The sequence below is a fragment of the Asterias rubens genome, chromosome 2, assembly GCF_902459465.1.
Source record: "Asterias rubens chromosome 2, eAstRub1.3, whole genome shotgun sequence".
Taxonomy (NCBI): Eukaryota; Metazoa; Echinodermata; class Asteroidea; order Forcipulatida; family Asteriidae; genus Asterias; species Asterias rubens.
The window spans coordinates 4,299,913-4,323,737 of NC_047063.1; the positions used below are offsets into that span (position 1 = coordinate 4,299,913).

The 23,825-nt window shown below is 39.2% G+C and overlaps 1 protein-coding gene across 1 annotated transcript; it reads left to right on the plus strand.

The window, feature by feature from the left end:
- The first annotated feature begins 4,713 nt into the window (after window positions 1-4,713).
- On the plus strand, window positions 4,714-22,234 carry LOC117307215 (S-adenosylmethionine sensor upstream of mTORC1-like). The gene is made up of 5 exons (XM_033791902.1): window positions 4,714-4,806; window positions 16,587-16,757; window positions 18,081-18,285; window positions 19,436-19,550; window positions 20,706-22,234. The coding sequence occupies exons 1-5, from the start codon at window positions 4,722-4,724 to the stop codon at window positions 21,327-21,329; spliced, it is 1,200 nt and encodes a 399-aa protein (XP_033647793.1). The 5' UTR covers window positions 4,714-4,721; the 3' UTR covers window positions 21,330-22,234.
- Window positions 22,235-23,825: the final 1,591 nt, after the last annotated feature.

A 23,825-nucleotide genomic window follows, 5' to 3' on the forward strand; every position in this document is an offset into this window, starting at 1 on the left:
GCGGTGTCCCTATTTTGTCAATATCTTTACGATATAACCTGGGAAGTGGCAGCCAGGGGATCACCTTAAGGGGATGCGACTTTTTGTTTCAGATATCAATATAAACCACAAGGGAAACTGACTGGGTAAATTTTGAAATGATTTTTGGGGTTGAACAAAGAATTGACTAGAGTGAGATTCGAACCACAACCTCCGGATTAAGTTCAATGTTTAATATTCTGTGGACGTTTGTGTTTTGTACCATTCAAATGGTACCCAAACCCTTTAAATTACCTGTAAGGTATGGTGTATGTTTGAGCTGCATACTGTGAAGGGTAGATGGAGTTGCACTTTATAAATTTTTTCAAAGATGACAGCATAGTTGATAACATCAGGGGATTGTTTATCGTCAGAGTTGACTGACAGACATGGAGCTCGAGATCTCATGGTTGTAATCAATACTGTACCCTCCCCTCTACATGTTGTACATAGCGTGCAGAATACACACTCTATACAATGCAGCTTGCAAAACAGGTACTCTTATATCTTTTGAGCAACTTTGCGTTTCCGCTGCCGTTGAATGTCAAGTATTACAGAGCTGATGTTATCCTACTGAAGGAGCTGCGAGCTGGTTGACTGACGGAAAGCTGCTTTGGCCAGGGTCTGGGTGTCACACCCACTACCTGGATTGTATCCTGGATCGTAATAACAGGCGCTGAGTGAGTGTTCAAAGGGGCAGTGTTGCTGGATCTAATTTTGGTATGATAGACTGGGGGTTAAAACTGCTCAGGTTCAGTGGGTTGGTCTGCTATGGATACTGTGGTTGTGAGGTTTGCTTAGACTAGGGACAAAGGAAAGAGCAAGAGATGTCTCTATACAGAGCTACAAACAAATGGATACTGTGGTAGTGAAACTAGATACAATGCACTGTTACATCAATCATCATTGTGTTTTGATGACAAGAGGCGCGGTAACCACGCCTGGATGTACGTGATCTTTCAGGTAGCCTGCCTGAATATCTGGTGTGACACTTCCAGGCTCGTGAATAACGCACGGATGCCAGGCTTGCCCGCCTGCCAGATGTAGCTTTGACGCCGCATCCCAAATCACATGGACGGAGACTCACAGTTAACACACTCTTACACAACATTGTGAATAGCACAACATTACATGCATGTACAAACATGTCTAGTACTACATGCACTACTTTCTTGAATATAGAATACCGTACATCTTGTGTTACATAAAACAAATTCACGATAGCTTTTGCCAACCATCTTTACCACCTTATTGAGAAAAAAAAGTTATTTTGAGCTAGGCTTACTCCTCAAATCATTACGACCGAAACCACAGGGAAATTTTCAGGGATATCTAGGTACGGACAACCCCCCTCCCTAACCCTCTGTCATTCCATCGGACAAGAGTACAGCTCTTGTCTCTCCCAATTTCCCACCAACATGCTGGTAGTCATCTTCAAGAAGCACCTTGCATCTTTGTGATGGAGAATGTAACCTCCTTCCCCCACCCCCGAAAGAAAATCTTTCTGTGGACCAGCTGTTAGTATCTGTATGTCTATTCTTGTCAGAGAGGCAGCACTAACAACATAAGGAGTCCTAATCCAATGTAGATAGCGGTTATTCAATCTCTCGTCGCCTGGGTTCAGCCCCTGCCTCTTGGAGGAAACCGTCTGATGCCCAGGAACGGGGAAGATTTGTGAAGACCTAACCTATAGGAAGGTCTCTCCAAAGGAATCCAGCAAGTTTCTGCCCCCCCCTCCCCCAAACTGTTAAAACGAAGGTATCACTCGTAAAATTGATGGCACTGAAACCCTTTGGTTAGACAGACCATTTCACAAGACTAAAAGGTGATCTTATATACTGATGATCGGTGAAGTTTCATGTCAGAATTCAATCAAACTTTCATATGAAGAAGGAAATTATATACCTCAAATACTGCCGAGTGCCCCAAGTTCCAAAAGTATTTCGTTTTGCTGTAGTGAAGTGCCAAAGGAAAGAAGAGTATCATGCAGTATGCTTTTTGTGTGTTATTATGAAGGTGGGCGTCATTGACAAGAAAAAGAGACAATGTTTCCATATGTGTGTTCAAACAGTTTCTAGAAGTTTTATATACTTGAGCGCTGCAAACTCATCATTTCAATTTAAAGCCATGACAACTGGTGTTCGGGATGATGTGCTTAATACATGATTAATGTAAGCTCGTTAGTGTCTCCCCTGAGGATGTGACGTGGATCAGGTCAAACCCAGGGGCTGCTCTGCTGCTCACTAAGGCAGGATATGTGAGAGGATATCTTGTTAAAAATTGTGTCCTTGAAATTTGCTTGAACTTGCTTGGGATTAGGGTGGGTGGTAAAGATCAAACTTCAAAGACATGGTATGATGTCCTCCTGTAGGTGATTAAAACTACACAAGAGCGAGAGGACAAGGCAATTTTCCTTTGTCAGAGGGATTTCCATTTGAAGGGACACCAAGGCCAAGACATTTTCGATTCCAGACCGGACTGAGATGTAAAAGCTTGAGGTGACTCTGATACCAAAAGAAGGCCCTGATAACTAAGTCCATCTGACAAGCCTGTCATCCTCATGAATGGAGTTGGATTACCGATGCATAATGCTTACTTTGTTAAAATCTGTTTCTTAGTACTTAGGTTAAAAAAAAAAAAAAAACAGTTAATGGTCTGATGTTGTGACCCTAGCAAAGTCTTTCGTGAAGGCTACAAGCCTAGAATTGTGTAATGCACTGTAAAAATCCCACCAAAGTTGTGGAAATGAAGGGTTGTCTTATAGTGACTCTGGCATAGTTTGGTATCACGCTTCACTCCACTTACTGTAAAAACCCATTCAGTAAATCAATCAAAAGGTTTGTTGTGATGAATATTTATGTAGAAAGCGCAATGTCAATTTATAATTGAGTATAATATATATATTTGTAACACATTGGGAATAATTGACGAATTTGAAAATGTCCCGGTTTATGGAAGGTTTTTCCCTATTATGCTCTTATTTAATTCTTAACATCTCTCTGATTGTGTACAAAACCTCCCTGATTGCAAGATGCACATGCTGGCAGCTTTGCAAATAATGGCAAATAATTAAATAAATAAAGGGGCATAGAGAGAAGAAAAATACAAATTGTAACCAAGTCTGAAATGATATAATACTGACCGCATGTTGTGAGACTACAGGGTAAACGCTACTTAATTCTTTAAAGTTGGCACTCTTGCAATCTCTTATCATCCCCTCTCCACTAAACATTTGTTTGGCAGAGATAAATGTGCACCTGGTCCAATACTCTTCTCTTTAACTTTAAGAGACAGCTAACCTCAATGTATACTGCCTACGTCAACTATAACCTTTTTACAGTAATGTGGACTTTTTAGGGGGCAGGAGCAGGACGTTGTTTTTTCCCCTGTAGTTTCCCAAAAAGAAAGAAACCGCACAGCAACTGCCCCTACAGCCTGTTGCAGAAATATGAACTACGTATAAGGTGCTTCTAGTAGATTTTGGGGATGAACAAAGAAATATTGACTAGAGTGGGACTGGAACCACAATGACCACCAGGTTAAAAAGCGGACATGCTATCAACTGTATGCATTATACCTTTCACTGTAATTTCATTTCATCAATCAACCTTGTTCTTGTTATAAACTAAAACCAATTAGTTTATATTTGAAAGGGTCCAGGCTCTGTATAAGCCTAGGCTTTTTCCTGGTGCCCTCCTCTTACCACTATTTGTTCCTTTTCATTGTATGTTTTATGATTATTGACTGTGATATTTGGAAATAAAAACAAACAAACAAACAAACTGAGCTAGCTAGCTCTATGTTGCCAGTCTCCCTAGGAGTAGGAGTTTACACAAACACAAGATTACATTGGAATCCAGTTGGTATCTCGTATCTACCAAGCACCTATCAAGTAATTTACATTTGCGAGGTACTCACCCTATGTTTTACATCATGCACAGAGCAGCCAGCTCTCCCTGACTCTTCAGAAAATTCCCTGAAAGTAGACAAGTGTTTCCATATTCTGATTAACAAATTTGAAAATCTCCATTATCATGGAAACATTTTCCCTGTTATGTTGAATGTAATTCTAAACATCATTGATTTACAAAATTTCCCTGATGCATGCTGAAATGTTGGCAGCTCTGCATGCATACAGTACACTTCTACCACAAAATGATCGGATCTTACCACTTTAATCAGTTTGCAACTCAAAACCTCTGTGACGTAACCCAACTGGCTTTACTCACAATCGCATGATTTCCAGCTAACTGTATGCAAAATTACTAGGAAAGTAAGTTTGCTATATTTAGTCCCATCAGGTTTCCCAAGTAATATTCTACCCACCCAGAGTTGTCAGCAAGTGCCCTTTAATCATATGGAAGTTATTTACTCACAAACAGGTCCCACATTTCACTAACCCCAGACCCATCATCACCAACCCCCCCCCCTCCTTCACAAGAGTCCCCCTCCCCTTCTCAAGGTCCCCAATCCCTTATCCCTTGCCCCCATCAATTTGACTTGATTCAAACAGGAAACTTGCCACTCTCTAGCTGTATTTAGCATAATAAATGCCCCCATCTAAAAAAAAAAAAGAAAAAAAAAAAAGAAAAAAAAGTTCAGTGTGCAGTGATACAAGGGGGTGTGTATAAATAGGCTTGAAAGTGGAGTTGTTACTCGTGAGGTGTCCACCGGTTAAGTTTGGAGGCTGACGGATTCTATATATGTGGGGGAGTTTACTTACATGTGACAGCATGCTTAGCTGGATTTCATACATATGCCCGCGAAGGGTTACGTACTTCTATGAAAGTAAGTTTCTATTTAAGGGTGATCACCCTGTAGTATAGTTTCCACATTGACGTTTTGACGTCACACATTGTGAAGTTTTCCATCTTTACCGGCAATAATTAAAAATGTTTTATTAATGCTATGCAAACAGCTGTCTGTTTTTGCGTAAGTGCTGTGTGGAATCATCGGTATTTTGTTTCCTAAACTCCTAGCTTTTTTAATGCTGTGCAAACAACTGTGCGTTTTTGTGTAAGTACCGTGTGGAAACGCGGTACTTTGTTTCTTACATTCCTTGCGCGAGTGGTCAATGAACTTTTCTGCGTATAAATAAATTTAGAATGTCAGCTGATGCAGCTCAAAGCAAACAAAAGAAGCTTCTCGTGAAGATGTTTTTTTTTCTTTTTTTTCAGGAACTATCTGGTATTCTAAGCTGTCATCAAAAATGTTCCAATGTTTGACAACATTTTTAAAGCGACCCTGGACAGCACAAAAATTGCTGTTCGTCAAACAACTTACATTTTTGGTAAAATTTTACAACCGTACAATTTTACAGAGATTGTTGGTCTGTAGGCTGGCTGTATTGTCTAAATTTTTCTTATATGTGATTTGGAAGGTAATTGTTTGCTTTTGTGTCAACAAATTGAAGCCCGGTTAATATTTCCTGGGAATGCGAAGCAACGAATAGTTTGCATCAGTTGACTTGTGTTCAAGTCCAGCGAAAACAGCCCTATGACGTCAAAATTTGTATCGCATTCAAAAGTATGAACCGAGCTTTACAGTGCAACTTGTGTTTCCGTAGTGCTAATTATGCAAAGTCGCAAGTGGCATTTTAACCGTAGCAATACCTTATGTAAAATATGTTTTGTTCCATACTGTTTTTTTATTTACGTAAATGACTTATTATTTAGTTTGTGGTAACACCATGTGTGTCTCTACTTGCCAGGTAGATGATGTTCTGTTGAGAACTTGTCTTCCTTTATATTCTACTACCACGGAGTAGATTTTCGGATGTAGAAAATAAAAGCAAGCAGGTTCACTCAAGAACATTTATTAATCTACCTGGTAAGTAGATACACACATGTTGTTACAACAAACAAATATTTAACGCTACTCACCATGCAATGCCTCAAATCCAAAATAAATGACTATTATTATTTTCAGAAATTGTAATAAAAACTCTATAAACACTGACTAAGTCAAGGTACATGTATGCATAAGTTCAAAGCTGACTTCCTAAATATTATTTTGGTCACAAATAAAACTTTTATTGAGGTCGGTTTAAGGCCACACCATATGTTGTAAACCAATAAAAAACAATTATAAATTTAGCCAATCAAATCTGCCCTGCGAAGACAAAGTCCAAAATATTGGTCCATTCATCGGCTCTAGAAACTCCTACTCCCAGTAAAAACATATGCATAAAAAAATGCAGGTTTTCAATATTATTTTTTTTACATCAAGCATGTTAAGGAAGTGAATATGTGTAGTACATTGCAAGGAAGAGGCTGTGCCAGTTGGATAACTTGACAATCCTGTTCCCTGCTTTTGAGTGATAAGCAAGAGATATTTGAGAGATATATTATTGTTTGAATGATCTTCCCATCAAGGGAACTCAGCAACCTCCCACAAAGGGATATAAACGCCAAGCTGGCAACAGCCAATCTCTCTCATACAAACATTGGTTTAACGTCTATGATAATGAGTTACACAAGTCAAGAAATTGTGATTCATTAACTAGAAGGCAATATTTATTCTGGTCGTTGTGAAATCAGTGGTTAGCTTGGTAGGATTTGAACCCACAACCTTATGATTGCAAGTCCTGCAGTCTAACCACTTGACCACTGCGACACTATTAGCTAAGGGGTGGCTGACCAGCTGGGTATCCGTGCAGCTCATTCTTTCAGAAATTTACCAAGTATTTGAATTCATTTGTAAACCAACAAGAAAACATTGCGCCATACAATCTGAAGGAAAAAAATGCAATGCGACCAATTGAACTACACTGTACTATACCCAGGGATAACCCAAAGAAAGTCAGTGACTTTTATGTAGCTTGTTTCCATAAGGGTCTAGCTTAAATCTTGTAAGTTGTATCATTTGTACATCTCATTTAACATTTAGCGAAGCGTGTGAGAGTTTTCTTTACACTTTGTGAGTAATCAAGTAGAAGCGTGTGAGAGTTTTCTTTACACTTTTTGAGTAATCAAGTAGAAGCGTGTGAGAGTTTTCTTTACACTTTGTGAGTAATCAAGTAGAAGCGTGTGAGAGTTTTCTTTACACTTTGTGAGTAATCAAGTAGAAGCGTGTGAGAGTTTTCTTTACACTTTGTGAGTAATCAAGTATAGTACTGTACTAACTACATGTAGCATTCAAATGAACATTTATTGTATTGTTTTATAATACACTGTATGTTAGTTTTGCATCAGGGATAAAGAAAGTTGATTTTACTCTTACACCAATATACAAGCACTGTATGGATTAGGAGTTATGGCTCATAAAATCCAGACAATCTGTACTAGATACAATGACAAACCAATCTTCTTAAGGACTTACAGTGAATGGTCTGATTCTTCTTTTTATAACACAAACACACAGGTACACAGATTTGTTATTAAAGTTACATGATTGAAAGATAATGATGGTGGAAAGCTTCCCTTAAAATATTAATTGCTGGGGTGCTGTAGCAATTGGGAAATAAGTAAAACTATTTCCCAAAATAAATTTCATCTCAGTGAGAATTATTTTAGCATTTAGAGCAAATTTACGTGACTCTCCTGAAAACATTGCTGACTTTATTATTTGACTACTAATTAAGCTGAAACTTCTACTTATAATTATATTACACATCTTCACTCACAGTGAGTAGGGATTCACGTCATGGCCAAAAGCGTGATCTCCAAAAGGTATCAAACCGTTTAAAGACTAAAAATTGTTATTTTGCAATCGGCCACCTTTATTTTGCAATAAGTATATTTTCTGATTCACCCAATCATCCACCTACTTCACATCCTGCCGGTTTTGTACGAAACAACAAATTACTTGCCATTCATCATGGCAGATGTCATGCACTCGGCATGGTATTGCTGAGTTACTGGATCTAATTATGACTTCATAAAATGGGACCAGATTCATTTTTTCCTCAGCCTCAAATGGTCATATTCATTTGGTACTTGTTAAAGGTGGGGTCAAAAAACTTAACATCAGAAAGGTTGCCTCCCAATCGGACATACTCAGTTGATTTGACTGGTCTAGTCGAGTCAAACTTCATTAGTCTGCACAGCAGTAAGCAATTTTTTGCATAAACAAACGCACCAAACATTTATAACGAAATGCTAATAGTTATACTGGTTTGTTGCGACGAGAGCGAGCGGATATTTCTGCTCAACCCACCCGCCCCTGGTGTTTACAAAAATAATAGCAACAGAATAATGTGTTAAAAACGACATTGTCCTTTCAAGTTATATTAATTAACTAGACCGTTCCTCGATGATGGACACTTCAGAGGAAGTAATTTATCACAGCAAAGAACAAATACCAAGAGAATCCATTACACGCGTAATCAAGCATTAATAAAATAAACAGCTCGGGCCCATCTACGAACAAAGCACATTTTCCCGTTCAGCAGGAACATTCCTTTTGAATCGCCGGCACAGTGCAGCGGTCCTGTGGAACGTTCCAGCAGTCCACAGTATCGCGGGCATTTGCCCGTAGGAACGTTCTTCTGCGCTAGGATAGGCCCGACTTTTGAGGCGCCCCCTAATCGACATATGTTGGTTCAACTAAGACGTCACTTTTGCACCACAGTGTTATGTTATTTGAATTGCCATAATGTCTGTGTGTAGTTTCTTGCATATGACGAAATACACAAATAAACTTAAAACATGTAATGACAGCAATGAAAACAAACTAGTTTGTTTCCTTTTTTTTTGCATCAAGTGGATTTGGTTCACAGGTACCCTCACGTGACCAAAAAACAGAACATTTGTTGAATCCCCTCCCCCGCCCACCCCAATGCAAACAGATTGCACCAGTTTTCCGTCGAAATTGGGATTTATGTACATTCCGGATGCATGTACTACATGTACAAGAGTAAAAGTGGAAAGGGCGGACCCCAGATCCTAGTCAGTAATATTCCCCAGACATTATGCCAAAGCCAAACACATCTTGTTGGTGTTTCTTATTAAGTAGGTCAATCATGCTGACATTTAAAATGAAACATGAGAAGGAAATTAAGCCAGGTGACACATTATCCTCAGTTAACCTAATAAACTTGAGAGGACATGGCTTGGTCTCCCGGGGCATCCTCAAAACCAACCTGTTGGAACAAATTTTAAGCACAAAAAGTAGCTGAACACAACAAAATTAAGCTCACCAAAAAAAGGTTACCAGCCAAACTAACATGTCAAATGTACAATTTGTGATTGGCATCCTGCTCATTTCTGCTCAGCAAACAACTATTTAAGGAATATTTCTGATTAAAGGCAGTGGAAAGTCACAATTGGTAATTACTCAAAATAATTATTATCATAAAACCTTTCTTGGTTACGAGTAATGGGGAGAGGTTGATAGTATACAAATATTGTGAGAAACAGCTCCCTCTGAAGTGACGTAGTTTTCGAGAAAGAAGTAATTTTCCACAAATTTGATTTCGAGACCTCAAGTTTAGAATTTGAGGTCTCGAAATCAAGCATCTGAAAGCACACAACTTTGTGTGACAAGGGTGTTTTTTACTTTCATAGTTATCTCTCAACTCCGACGACCACCAAGCTCAAATTTACACAGGTTTGTAATTTAATGCATATGTTGAGATACACCAAGTGGGAAGACTGGTCTTTGACAATTACCAATAGTGTCCACTGTCTTTAAGCAGCTCTATAATTTGGGCCCTGGTAGACTTTTCATGAACCTAAATACAATACAGTAAAATTCCCTCCCCGTAGTATCTTCACCCTCTACCTTGTAATAAGTTTAATCTTGGTGCAAGACTCCTTTACCACTCCACTATCATGATTGCCCGCTATATCCAGGCCACGCACACTCAGAATATCTTAGACATAACTGTCACAAGGATTTGGAAAGAAAGCAGTGAGCCAAGTTTGGCATCAAGCTTCTGAGAATCACAGGAAATAAGCATAGCATCTCGTATAAATTCAAGCAATTTCTGGCCCGCTATCTAACTCAAAATATAATAATTTTGTCCCTGACGCCATGATCTAGCACACAGTCTACAACAGTTTTTTTTTTTCATTGGTTTTACCCATACATCGATGTGTGCTAGCACTGTATACTCAGTACTTTCCCAAGTCCTGTGAAAAAATATTGCAGGCATGTTACTCGGGTGGGATTCGAACCCACGACCCTTGCAATTCTAGAGCAGTGTCTTACCAACTAGACTACTGAGGTTGCCCGGTAGCTAGAGGCAGTCCGAATCCTATGTTTTGGAAGCGGGTACCGCATCTCTTATTAGTTTTTTTTTTAGTTTTCAGTTTTTTTCTACATTTAAACAATGTTAACCAAAGCCTACAATTTCATGAAGTTTCAAGGCTTTGGGAGCTTACTATCAAACGATAAGGCGCTGTTAGGAAAAGTGCTTATTATAGTTATACAACAATTAGTTATTTGGAAGGATGAGATCAAAGTGAAGGTCCATAGCACTTTGTAAGAGTTCACAAGGTGGCGTTGCAAAATCTGCAGCCAGTTAGGCAAGAAATATTGGAGGAGAGCCTCTTAGTACTGGTGGGGTCATTAGTGTACTTTACAAAACACTGGACCTGGGGCCGATTTCACAAAGCAATAAAATTCATCGCAAGACAAATTTTCAGTCTCACCATAGTGATTTGTATTGTGACATCACGTTTTACTAAGCAACTACAATTGATTTGCAGTTACGATCAATCTTAGATCTTTGTGAAATCGGCCCCTGTGGCTTTACACTCATATTGATTGATGAGGTAATAATGTTTCAGTGTCTTGCAACAACTGGAACCAAACCGACACAATTACAACACCAGGGGACCATTTCAAAGATCCGCTTCAGCACAAAAAATAGCTAAGCATGAAACAAAATGATGCTTCCAGAATTTAGGTTACCAGTCAAAATAGCAAGTCCAATGTATGCTTCTGTGACTGTACCCTGCTTATTTTTGCTTGTGGCCCTGAGCACGAGTCCGGTCACCAGACCGTTCCATCACAACACTCTGCCACCTACATGTATACATGTATGACCTGTCATCACAAACTCCCTCAACCTAAATTTTACCACATGGCCTATAAAAGAAATTTCAAACCAAAAGGTACATGTAGAATCAGTTTCCTGGTTTTTGTTGTACGACCCTTGTCATGCCACAGTTAAACAAAAAAGAAGGGGTGGGGGTAAAAAGGAAACAGTTTGTGAACGAGAGAGGGGATATGAATTATGATCAATGTGTTTATAGGAAAGCTACAGTTATATGGGTTGAACCAAAGGTCAAATGCCTGAAATCGATGACAACTGATTGATATGCATCCACTTATCTACACAACTTCTATCCCATGGAGAATTAAAACTCACTAATTTGTAGTGTCGGCAGGATTTGGCTGGGTACTCTTAGGCCAGGATGATCCTGATTGGAATTTCCCACCAGCTGACGTTACGCAAGTGTAGGTGCTGAGCCCTTCTAGCCGCGGTACACACATCCGCAAAATGTGCATCTACCATTTCCACCATTTTGGGGGTCAACTGCTTTTGTGCACATTTTGACATCCGTGCGGGACAGGATTGGTGCGAGTGCGCTGCCCATAGTGCAAGGGGTATAATAGCATGGGGTCAATGAAAGAAAGTACTTAACCAAAATTTTCCTTTTTAAGGAAAATCAGAACCATTCACACAAATGAGCTGCAAATTACTTGGCAAGCACACACTAACATTGAGGACATGTTCCCAACCTCCCCTCATTCTCCTCTTGAACATGTTGAATGATTGATAGGAAAGGAAGGATATGATGTGATTGATAGCAAAGGAAGGATATGATGGTCTGGAATTTCATCTTTGAGAGGGCAGGACCATTTTGAATTTGCCAAGGACGCTAATATAGTGTATAGGAAACTTTTGCAAGGGCACCAAGGCCAAGACCAGGGGCAACATAGACCACGACCTTCATGGCCTCTGTGTTATTCCAGGGCTAGGGTACATTATACAATTGTTGCATGCTGTGACGGGTCCATGTGGTTTTGTACACCCGAGGGTGTACAAAACCCATGGACCCCAATCACAGCGTGCAACAATTGTTTTGTTATAACTTGGTAACATTAATATTCCTGTTCTCAAAGTTCTTTTGATATCATCAAACATTATTACGACGGAGCATTTATTGTTCAATAAGCAGACCAACAAGAATCAATTCCTTACTGTTCCCTCGCACACGCAGGTGTTTCGCACACAGCGCTGGATATCAACCAACACTGGGAACGATCAAGGTGATGTACACCGGTGTACATCACTTTTCATGTTACCCGCCGTGCTGTGCATTACGCGTGGTACATGCATTTTTGGCGCTCATCACGTGATTGGTTCTCGACCAATCAAACTTCACAATTTGTTACCGAGGTATAACAATGTTCTTTGTAAGCCTGTTTAGCTGTTTGCAGCTCAGCAGTCTTGTTGAGGCTGTGGGATAGCCATAACCATAGCCAAAGGCATCTATTGGGACTCCTCAAGGTACATGTCTTCAATGAGCTGAGCTCAACCAACTGTACTACATGTCCCCAGAGCATGTCACAGAACATTGGTTTAGGTTGTGAAAGTTCTTAGGGTTCGAATCCAGGTTGTGACACTTGTGTTGTTGGGTTTGACACTTGAATGTAAGTGCCTCTCATCATGAGTAATTGGGTAGAGATTGGTGATAATGAATGACCAGCAACCTTTGTGCCCATATGCATGCCATTGCTGCATACTCCAAAGGTTTCAGGAAAGTTTCAAACTGAGGCCAACGAACACAATGGTTCAAATTGTATAATATATACCTTAGTTTTATTTTCAATACCAATTGACAGTTAGAAATGGCAAAATGTTGACACGCATTGCCCACATTTTTGATTTTTACTTGGTTTACATGATGGAGTAAGCACATAAAGTCATATTGCCGTACACACGTGAAAATAACATGCCATGATAACATGGCCCCATGTCCATGAAATGGCCTGATAACTGAGTAGCGTGGTAATAATGACTCAGCCTGTGTTCTGTCTACTATTTTCTTCACACGTTAAAGCAATGTACATTGGACCAAGCAGGTTTTTAAAATCCGTCATTGGCATCTGTACCATTTACAGTCAGATATTATTAAATTTAAAATTAACTAAACCAGCGGGAGCATAGTGTGGGGTTTTCCCGCAGGGCAAAGTTAATTGATGGTACTGGGTTTTCCATAAATAGGTCCTTCAATCCTACTTCCTGATTATTGTCTGGTGATTCTCCCTTGCGATATTAAATACGGAAGATAAAAGCACGAGCTGAGTTGGCTGCTTTTGTTCGTAAGATCTATCATCCTCATCAACAGAGTCAAGAATTCCACCAAGAATTCCAGTGTCAAGTTTAAAGCGGTGAACGATGGTATCAAACTGTCACAAGGATTTAAGATGAAAGCAGTGGGCCAAGTGCGGCATCAAGCTTCAGAGAATCACAGGAAATAAGGATAGAATTCTGGTACAAAGTCAAGGAAATTCTGGCCCGCTGTATCTAGCTCAAAATAGAATAATTTCTTCACAGATGCCACGAACTAGCACACAGTGTACAATAAAACTTTTTTCAGTTTTTGTGAACAATATCAAAACAGAAAAAATTACTGAGTCCTAACAACATGTCTTAAAAACATCAATGAGTAAGTCTTATTACACTGTTTTATCAGGTTTTAAAGACATATTACTTAATAATGGAATTAAAAAGGTATCTTTGAATTTGAAAGTAAACCCATGAACAATTGTTTCGGTTCCGCTTAGTACACAGTAAGGTACTTGTTTTGTTATTCAATAAACAAAACATGACCATCGGACTTGTCTGGTCATATTTCTACTGGCCCGGCACTGGAACTATTGGCCTCGTTCTTGTGTTTTAGTATAAAATAAGATCCCCGATACCCAAATTCATCAAATTTTTCTTCAGACCATGGTTTTACTGTAGTGTTTTATAGATCTCCAGTCTCGACATGTTTCTACCCACAAAGTGGGTGTATTGTAGACAGTTGTGGGGGCAAACATTAAGACATAACTAGTATCACGAACAAAATGTAATTGCAGTTTCCTAAAAGCCTTTGAGGCTCAAAATGTCTGCAAACCTAGGGGGTTTGGAATGGTATTAATAATCAACGGATGCAAACTCTGTGAGGGGGTGCTGGCTGGTCGGGTTTAAATGCAAACTCTGTGAGGGGGTGCTGGCTGGTCGGGTTTAAATGCAAACTCTGTGAGGGGGTGCTGGCTGGCCGGGTTTGCCACCACCCCCTCCCTCAAATTAAAGCAGACACATTAAAATTAAAATTAATTCAACTGATTTTATTCCCTGTTTGTGGTCCTTTTTACCTGACTTTTTTGACATTTTGACAACTATTTACCAAAGCGGACTGCTAAACAACACAAATAGATAAATAACAAGTTTTGTCAATTTTGGGGATACAAAAGATCGATTTACTTTAGTGGTGGGATAGTGCAAATTCCCCTTGTGGTTTATTACTTGATATTTGGAAGAAAAAAAATACGCATCCCCTTAATGATAGTATAAATTTGTCCTGCTCCGATCCCTGGCTATATGGCAGTTTACTTCTGTTTGACTTTTGACTGGCGCCCTTCATCTACACCCCCCCCCCCACCCCTCGAACAAAGTTATTGGCAAAATAGTTAAGTGGAGAGAGAACATGCAAGAAAACCCTGAGGTTGCTGGTTCAAATCCTTTGTTTGGGTCACCCCAAAACTGATTTATAATTATTCTGCTATTTTCTTTCATGGTTTATACAATATGTAGTTGATATAAAATAGTTAGTCAAAAAATATTTGACTTTTCTGAATAATTATTACCTTCAATTAAGAATGCCTTAAGACAAAAACAGATGTTAAAAAAAAAATATAAATAGGATGTCTTTAATGCATGTTGACTAGAAATCTGCTCCTGCCAAGCAATGAAACCAACCCCCGTTTCTGATTGGATACCTGATAAACGTACCCATGCTTTGAGACGTTACCCACCCATCCTTTTTCCGTTCCAAAGCGTGATTCTTTAGAGAATATTGTGGAAGTGTTAGTTGCTAGGAAACCATCTTGAAATGGCACGTACTGTTTTACGTAGCCTGGTTGCCATTCAGTGGCAACTACTTCATAAGTTCTTAGTTTTAAAAGATTTAAACACAGTCTTTTTACCGTACTATTGTGTAGTATTTTAGTAGTGATATCTTTTTTATTTTAGTTCTTCAGATTTGAGTTGACCTTTCTAAAGATTAAAATTTAACTTGTGAGGATACTGAAATATGTTTCAGGCTTGCAGAATTTTTTTAATTATCAATAGTTTAATATCATGAGCACTTTGTTCAGTGGAGACGGGATGTATGCAATTACTTATTTCTAAAGAAATAAAATAGCCTGGTAAAATGATGGGGCAAAATAGCTATCTTTTTAGAAGAGGGAGACTCTGTTCCCTTTGCCCCTGTTTATAGCTTCCCATGTCTGGGCCCAATTTCATAGAGCTGCTCAGTAAAATCAGATTGCCGGCCAAGACTCCAATCAATTGTTATGCTAGGTAAACAACAGCTAAATACCAGTCAAAAGCATTGTATGGCATACAATTTTTAACCAGTAACATGTGTTAAATAAACAAGCTATTTTCGTGCTTAAGCAAATTTTTTGCTTAAGCAGCTCAGTGAAGTTTGCCCCTGGTGCTTACAAAGTGCCAACTTTGATCTCTGTGTAAATGGAGATCTAGGCCTGTGTTTTTTCAGGATTTCTTCCAGATTTTCTCAGAATCTGCCTGAGCCTTCAAATATTCTTGTAAGAAGTAACACAGTTTCCATAGGGAGAAAGAAACAGTGTCACAACTTGTAGTTTTGTTTGTCTTGCGAAGACTTTAAAAAAAACCTCCTGAAATGTAGCATCTGAAGTTTCTTATATCTAACTATTTGCTGAATCTTCGTTAGCAATAATTAACATGCATGTTCCAATCAGTTACACTGAATAAAAAAAAAACATCATTAAGCACCACTCATAGTGTACATTTGTGTATCTTCTATTTGTGTCTAGCCATCTCAACATATTAGGCAATGGTGCTAGAGGTTCTGGGTCTAGAAAATAATAACAAAAACAGTACTAGTGTCTTATTTGCATTTTATCACACCCTAAGGGCATATCAAAGCGCTCAGTATTTTGCTCTGCAAGGTTTGTTGAGCTACGTTTTTGAAGTATGAGACCTGTAGATGGTTTCACGAAACGCTAGGATCAATCCTATCCTATGTTAGGACGAGTAACCCGTCCTAACTTAGGATGAGTTCAGTGCGTCCTACGTATTTTGATATGGAACTGAACCCGTTTTAAGTCCTAAGATTAATCCTAAGTTAGGAAGAGTTTGCTGAAATCGACGGCTGTTCCCTTTATAGCACAATTTAATGGTTTACAAGGTGCTACCGCGCAACATACTGATGTTGAATAATGGGAAACCCAGGCTTGCAGTTTCCAAATCTCATCCCTGAAGAATAACACACAAGGTAAACCCCGACTACAAACAAAGAACGACTTCAGCTAAATATACTAATTATTCATGTGTCAATGTGATTTATTGTGGTTTGCAGCTGACGGTGACTATGAGAGGATCTGGTTGGAGCATTGTGAAGATGAAGCGAGTCTTGATGAATACGCGTTGGCTATGCAGCATCTTGCCACGGAGCATTGGTCAACCAAGCATCCCGATGACCGTATCAAATGGTGCCATCACGCCTGTAGGGACTACTTCTTCCGTGGCGGTAAGGGGATTACCAATAATATTGACTGTTTACCCACTCAGTTTCCTCTGTTCTTTTTGATTTGATATCTGAAATTAAAGGTCACATCTCCTGGCTACCACCTAACTTGTTTCTTAAACTTTGGTGATCCCTGGCCACCCGGTAGTTAATGTTTGTATGGCTTCTGACTAGCAAGCCAAACAAAGATATTCACAAAATAGGGAGACCACCTGTATAGGGCTAGATAGCTCAGTTGGTACAGCGCTGGAATGTTAATCCGGAGGTAGTTGGTTAAAATTCAGCTCCAAGTCATTTTCCTTGTTCAACCGCCCATATCAAGAATTTAATTTGTCGGGATTTTTTGCCAAAGCAAGCAGCAAGCACAACTTTCCTAAGTAGGATTTGAAACTTTGCATGGTGGAAAGATTTGCGGTAACACCATGTAATGACTATCTCCAATGAGTTGGGGTGGTTCTGAAAAGAACCGTTGGTTTCAACTCGACGTTTCGCTCAGTATGCTCTGATCGTCTTCTGATACCAGGAATGAGCAATGCCAGGTGAAGAAAGTAGCAAATATTATCATCAAATATAAACAAAATCATGCTTTGGATCCACTATAGTTCTTAAGAGACTGTAACCAGAACCTCATTGAAATCCAAAAGGTTGAAATGCCTTATTTCAACACAAAAAAATGTATCCATGTACTATTTACAATAGTATCCTGTTGCAAGGCTATGAAAACTACATATTGATCAACAAACCATGTAAACAGGCTTTTTCAAAAGTGTGGAGTGCTTTAGAGAATCAAATTCAAGTTCTGGTGCTCAGTCACCAGAGTGTGGGATCGAATTCCAGTCATGACACGTGTCCTTGAGCAAGATGCTTGACTATAATTGCTTCTCTTCACCCAGGGGTATAAATGGGTACCTGTGAAGGTTAGAGGTTAATAGTGTGTTTGAAAAAGCCTTCAAATGGCCATTGAAGCCCATGGCTACATACTCCCGGGGAGCTGAGAAAGATTAAAGGAATATTATTGGCCAAATGACCAGGGCACTCATGTAAAGCGCATTGATGTGGTTATTGAAAAATGCGCAATATAAGAATTAGTTATTATTATTTATCATTGATGTCTTAATTTAATACATGTATGTTTCTTGAACACTCTAGTCCTTGGACAGCCCAAAGCTGCTGAAAGGTTTAGGGTTAGGGTTAGGGTAAACCAATTTACTGCATGTATACCTCCAGTATACATGCAGTAAATTGGTTAACGGTTCAAACAGGGGCCAATGCTTAATGCTAACAATACATAAATATCGTTATATCTTGAATGTTGATTTCTTATAGGTATGAGTCAAGCCCTAACCAAAGACAAGAGGCGAAGGCAGCATCTACATGATAAGTCACAACCTCTGACCTCCAGAGGTCAAGCCACAATGACCTCTAGAGGTGACCACCACACAGACACGCTAAACAGCTGTATCGGTTGCAGCGGTGACTGTGATTGCAGCAGTAGTGTATCTTTGCCCACCTCCAATCAGTACAATACAATGTGAGTATGGCTCTATAGTGAAACATCTCTCGGTTGTCACCCAGAGATGCCTTTTATGATTGAGGGTAGTGACCAAAGTCACCTGACGTCATATAGAATAATCGTGGATCTGCCATACTGGTGGGCAATGTCACCATGCGTTATTCAGTGAAGTGCGCATTCTTAAACGACGCGGCATTTACACATAAACATAACTGCCAACCAAAATGGTGAGTGCACGAAAGTCGCCGCGTGTGACGTGCGTGCAAGGGTCAATATGTGCTTGTTAAACCTTTCTGAACTGAGTTGTTTTTGCTGTGAACCACATTATAGTTAACTCAGTTCTTTGTTACCAAGTAAGTTTTTATGTAACAGTTATTTTGAGTAATTACCAATTGTGTTCAGTGCCTTTAAACTGCAACAAGGGTAGGTTTTTCTCGCTGGATGAACTACAGATGCTGTCTGTCCAAGTGTGCAATGGCCACTCAAGCGTTTGCTAGAGTTGAATGTCCTGACACCATGAGGTCATTCAACTCTAGTAAATAATTGAGTCAGTACTTGTAATGATTTGAAGTGAATCACTGTGACTAACATTGTGTACATGGTCTGCAACATGTCATCACTTCAGAAATACTTAAAGGGTCTGTGTAATTCAATTGCTGTCCGAATCGGCCGAGATCTTAAGGTAATAGACTCTGGTCTTGAACTCAGAATTATTAAGTAACTGGGTGTGACCACTACTACGGTCGTGTCATGTTTGCCATGACCTCTACTTGTTCAACTCCTGGATGAGGGTCACTCAAACAACAGAACCGCAAGTTGTTTAGGAAATTTACTAGTTACTCTGAGTGATTTTGTGTGTTGACATGAAAAGTTTGAAAACAAAAAGATGGTGATTCACAATAGATTTGTTCGTTGCCATCATAAGTGCAAAGTTTTTGCGATAGCCTTGACCCTTGAACACTTTGCATAGCAGCTACAACGTGTAATAATGGCAATGTGGTTTTTAAAAGGAGCTGGCAATGTGCTGTTTATTTTAAATAGTTTTCATCCATTGAATATGGTTTGAATAATTAAAAGATTGTCTCAATTGTAATTTGTGAAAAAACTAACAAATCTTGAAAAAAATACATGTTTCCTTTTTTTTCTTTTGCTTATACACAAACTACAGATCTTTGCCAGTCTCTGGCCCACTAAGACTGCTTGATGTGGGATCTTGTTTTAACCCGTTTCTCCAGTATGACGAGTTTCTAGCCGTTGGTATTGATATCTCACCAGCAGTAGATGTAAGTTAAAGCAGTGGGTAGATTATTAATCCAAAACTTATCTTCCTGGAGTCTGATACACGTATGATAGACGTTAGACTAGTATAATAATAATAATATAATAATTTGGGGGGCTATCATCCTTACTCGCAGCTAAGAGCTGAATTGCGAAGGATGCAGCTACAACGTGTTTGAGAAGCAGGCATGTTTTTCAACTACTCGGTTAATCGTGCCGCCACGACTAGTTAAAAAACAGTTGCGACTTCCTACTTGGTGAACCAATTGTGTCGCTCACGACTATTCAGGACAACATTATTAAATAACGGAACACAATCAAAACACAATCAGACATCAGTGACACAATCCTACAATCCTTCAATCCTTGAATCAGTGTGTGAATGTTACTATATTGCGATTGCGGCAGACAATATGCAGCAATGTATCTTCGGAAATAAAAATTAGTCACGACTTTTTGAGGCGCGACTAGTTGAGTGGTAAATTTCACTGGTCCTCCAGGCATAGTATGTTTTTATCCTTACTCGGATGTGTATTAATTAAGCAATGTATGCTCCGTACTTTCCCGAGTTCCAAGGGAATATTTTTTTACATCTGCTTCTACATTACAACACCTCTGTCTCAAAATATCCTCATTTAGTTAAATAAGCCTTCAATGGAATAACTCCATTAACTGGACGAATATGAGAAGATGTAGAATTGTTTTGTACAAGATGTGGGAGGAAAAGTAAGCCTTCTGCAAACTTTTACCTGCAAGTTTGTTACATCAAACCGCCCAATTGGTGACAATAACAGGATGAACTAGAAATTTAGAGTTTGAAAAACAAATTCTAGGTGTTCAGGAGCGGATGTATGGAAATTATTGTTTGAAAGGTTTGTCAAAACAAAGCAACCTTCGTTTTGGCCTTCTATAGATCTTGTAAAAAAAAACACTATTGACGCTGATGACATCATAAAAATGTGACCTCAATGATGGGAGGGCCTAGTCTATCCTAGACTTACTCGTGACCTCACATTGTACATACAGGCTTGAAAACATCATGTGGAAGCTTTAAGCTCGATTGCAAAAATATTTGTTGTATGTTTAGATCTTGAAAAACTATAACTTTAAGATGACCACATTTGTTACTTCTTTGTTCCCTTTCTTTCTGTCTAATTCAGAGTGTACACAAGTGCGACTTTTTGAATTTACAACTCCAGCAATCCCTCGAGTGTGCACCGGACACGGTAGACACCTACTTAAGAACGTTGAAAAGCCCAGTAGAGACCCTTCCTCGGGAGAGCTTCCACGTGGTGGTATTCTCTCTCCTACTCTCCTACTTCCCTTCGCCTTATCAAAGATGGATCTGCTGCCAGAAGGCACATCAACTGCTTCAACTCAACGGTGTCTTGCTGATCATCACCCCGGATTCCTCTCACCAGAACCGCAACGCTGCCATGATCAAGAGCTGGAAGCGTGCAGTGGAGGGTCTGGGATTCCGTCGGTGGCTCTATGTCAAGGACACCCACCTCCACTACATGGCCTTCCGGAAGGTCTCCCTTGAGCTGGTGGTGGATATGTGTGATGCTGGACCTGATCTCTTGTACATCCCACAGGATTTCAACGAAGAGGCAGAGGAGAGTGTCTTCGATGAGAATTATCCCCGCACTGAGGAGGAGGCTGGGAACCTCTCTGAAGGTTTTTTGGCACTACCGGAGTGTGCTATAGGGAATGATGACGACGATGATGAAGCAGTGATCATTGTAGATGATAGCTCTGAGGAATGGTGGCAGGAGAATCCATGAACTGTTCAGCTTTGGAACTCGCCTTTACCATATTATTTCATTACAAATTTAAAGTACCGCCTTTTTGTCTTCACTGAAGTGTATAATTTTTGTATTTAAAACAATTACTGAGCAGATGGAGGTGTTGCTTTCTTTTAGTTTTACTGTAAACAAAATATGTGCCTAAAACCTCCTGAAATTATGAGTATTTTCTATGAAAATTGATATAAAAATTGAAATGACAATAACTGAAATGTTTAGGACATTTCTCCAGGGAATGAAAACCCTCCAGTGCTGTATAGTGACATGGTTGAGACCTGTTCACTGGTACTCGTGACTGCAAATGGCTAAGAGTCAAGAAAAAAAGGGAGGTGCCGGAAGATACATGGGCCAGATTTGAATTGGTGGCTATGGCTCTGGCTATGACTGTTGCTAAGGGTGTTGCTAAGTACATCCTGTACTTCAACGCATAAAGATGCAGCGATGTAGCCGAAGCCGAAGTGCCATTTGGGACATAGATACAGTTGCCTACATGTATGGTCTAGAGCCATAATTTGAAGCTTGACATGTGTACAATAATTGTTGACTGGAAGTTGATATGTAGTTATAAGGGTACAGTTACCCTTTGTAATACACCTTAAGCATTCATCATATTATCAAGCTTGAAAAGGTCGCCATTGCCCTCGTTATTTGCTGTGCGTGCTTAGCTGCATGTTTCCCATTCATCATCGCTTAAACTCTAAGATGACTTTGGGATAACATCTCAATGCATGAGGTCCGTACACCCCAAAACAAAATGACATCAAGATACATATTCTGATCACTAACAGTATTATGCCTTGATTGAGCTGGTTTTGTCTGTACCAAGTGCGGTGTCGGATCAAAGTTGTAATAAACAAGTCAATTGAAGGATAGTGTAAACAAAACTCTAATTTCCCTGTCTCATTTGTAAAACATAGTCATCTGTCTCTGTAAGCGAGACCAGAGAACGATTTGGCCTGATGGAGATCACAGTTGGTTAATATTTCACCATAATGGTTGGCTATGTAAACTCATGAATAATTCATTACATTAAGTCAAAAGCATGTACTCTGGATGATGGACGACAAAACGTGTACACACCTAAGACATCGTTTAAGTGCATATTCGACCGTCAATTTATTAATCTTGTCCACTCCATCAGTTTACAAAGTGTCTACCTGCTAATACTGAGGAAGGTAGAAATCGGACAGTTCGGGGCTGTCCATTTCAATTTGTGTACAAAACCAATGATACACACTGTCACATGGTGTTACCGCTAACCAAATACACATGTATATTGATACCTCACCATGCAATGACATTCCAATGAGGAAAAGCTTAAATTTTTCATAACAAAGTTAGAACAAAAAGAAGTTCTTCATTTATCATGACCAGAAAGGCTTAATAGAGATGTGTTCAAATATTGTTTCCATTGTATATATGATGCATTTCGCAAACTCTTGATCACTGGTGATACATGTCGTGGATGTACAGGGTCGCTGTTCGGGTCTAGCACAGGGTTCCTACTCTTTTTGTAAGACTTAGGGTTTTACAACCTCAGTTGTTATTTGCGTTCAATGGCAGTGTTTTTTTTTTAATTTGGCTGACAGGCATCACTTCTGATCTTACACCAAATACAAGATGTATGCCTACAATCAACGCACACAGTGGCCATTGGTTAATGAACTGCATCTTGGGATTTGAAAACCAGTTAACTCTATTTTTAAAGGGTTTAAGTTCTTGTTATACATGTACTATACAAAACACAAACGTGCACAGATTTACATTAAACTTACAGTGTTTAAAGATAATGATAGTAGAAAGCTTGCCCTAAAATATTACTTGCTGAAGTGCTGAAGTTTTTGAGAAATGAGTAAAACAATGTCACACCTGAAAACATTGCTTTGTGATTTTCACTTTTTTTCTCAAAAACTTGACGACTAATGAAGCTGAAACTTCTACAGGTAAATTACATTAAGTTTGGGCGATATCAATTTATTTTATTCACGATATATCAGTTACAATATATCGCGTTGGTCAATATTATCGCGATTAATTAAATTTGACATCATCAGTCTTTAAACTCCCAGTGAAAGTTTAAGAAGAGACAGTCATAGCAGAGGTGTTCTAATAACCTATTCTTCTGGTTTTACTCCAAACCTATTGGGTGCAAAATACATCGCGATACTTAATCCATATCGCGATGCTTAACCGATATTGCGATACTTAATCGATATCGCGATCGCACGATATATCGATATTTTGATTAAAACAAAATCGATCTGATAACGAAATCGTTTCCAAATTAGTATCGCGATATTCGATAATATCTTCACTCACAGTGAGTAGGGATTCATGTCATGACAAAAAACTTGATGTGCTAAAGGTACCAAGGCTTGTTAAATGGTAATGTGTCAAGCGTATCAAAATCCGGAATGTTGGGGGCAGGGTCGACAAGCTTTATCAAAGTGAAGGCTGTTGTGTTTTGTTCAGAAA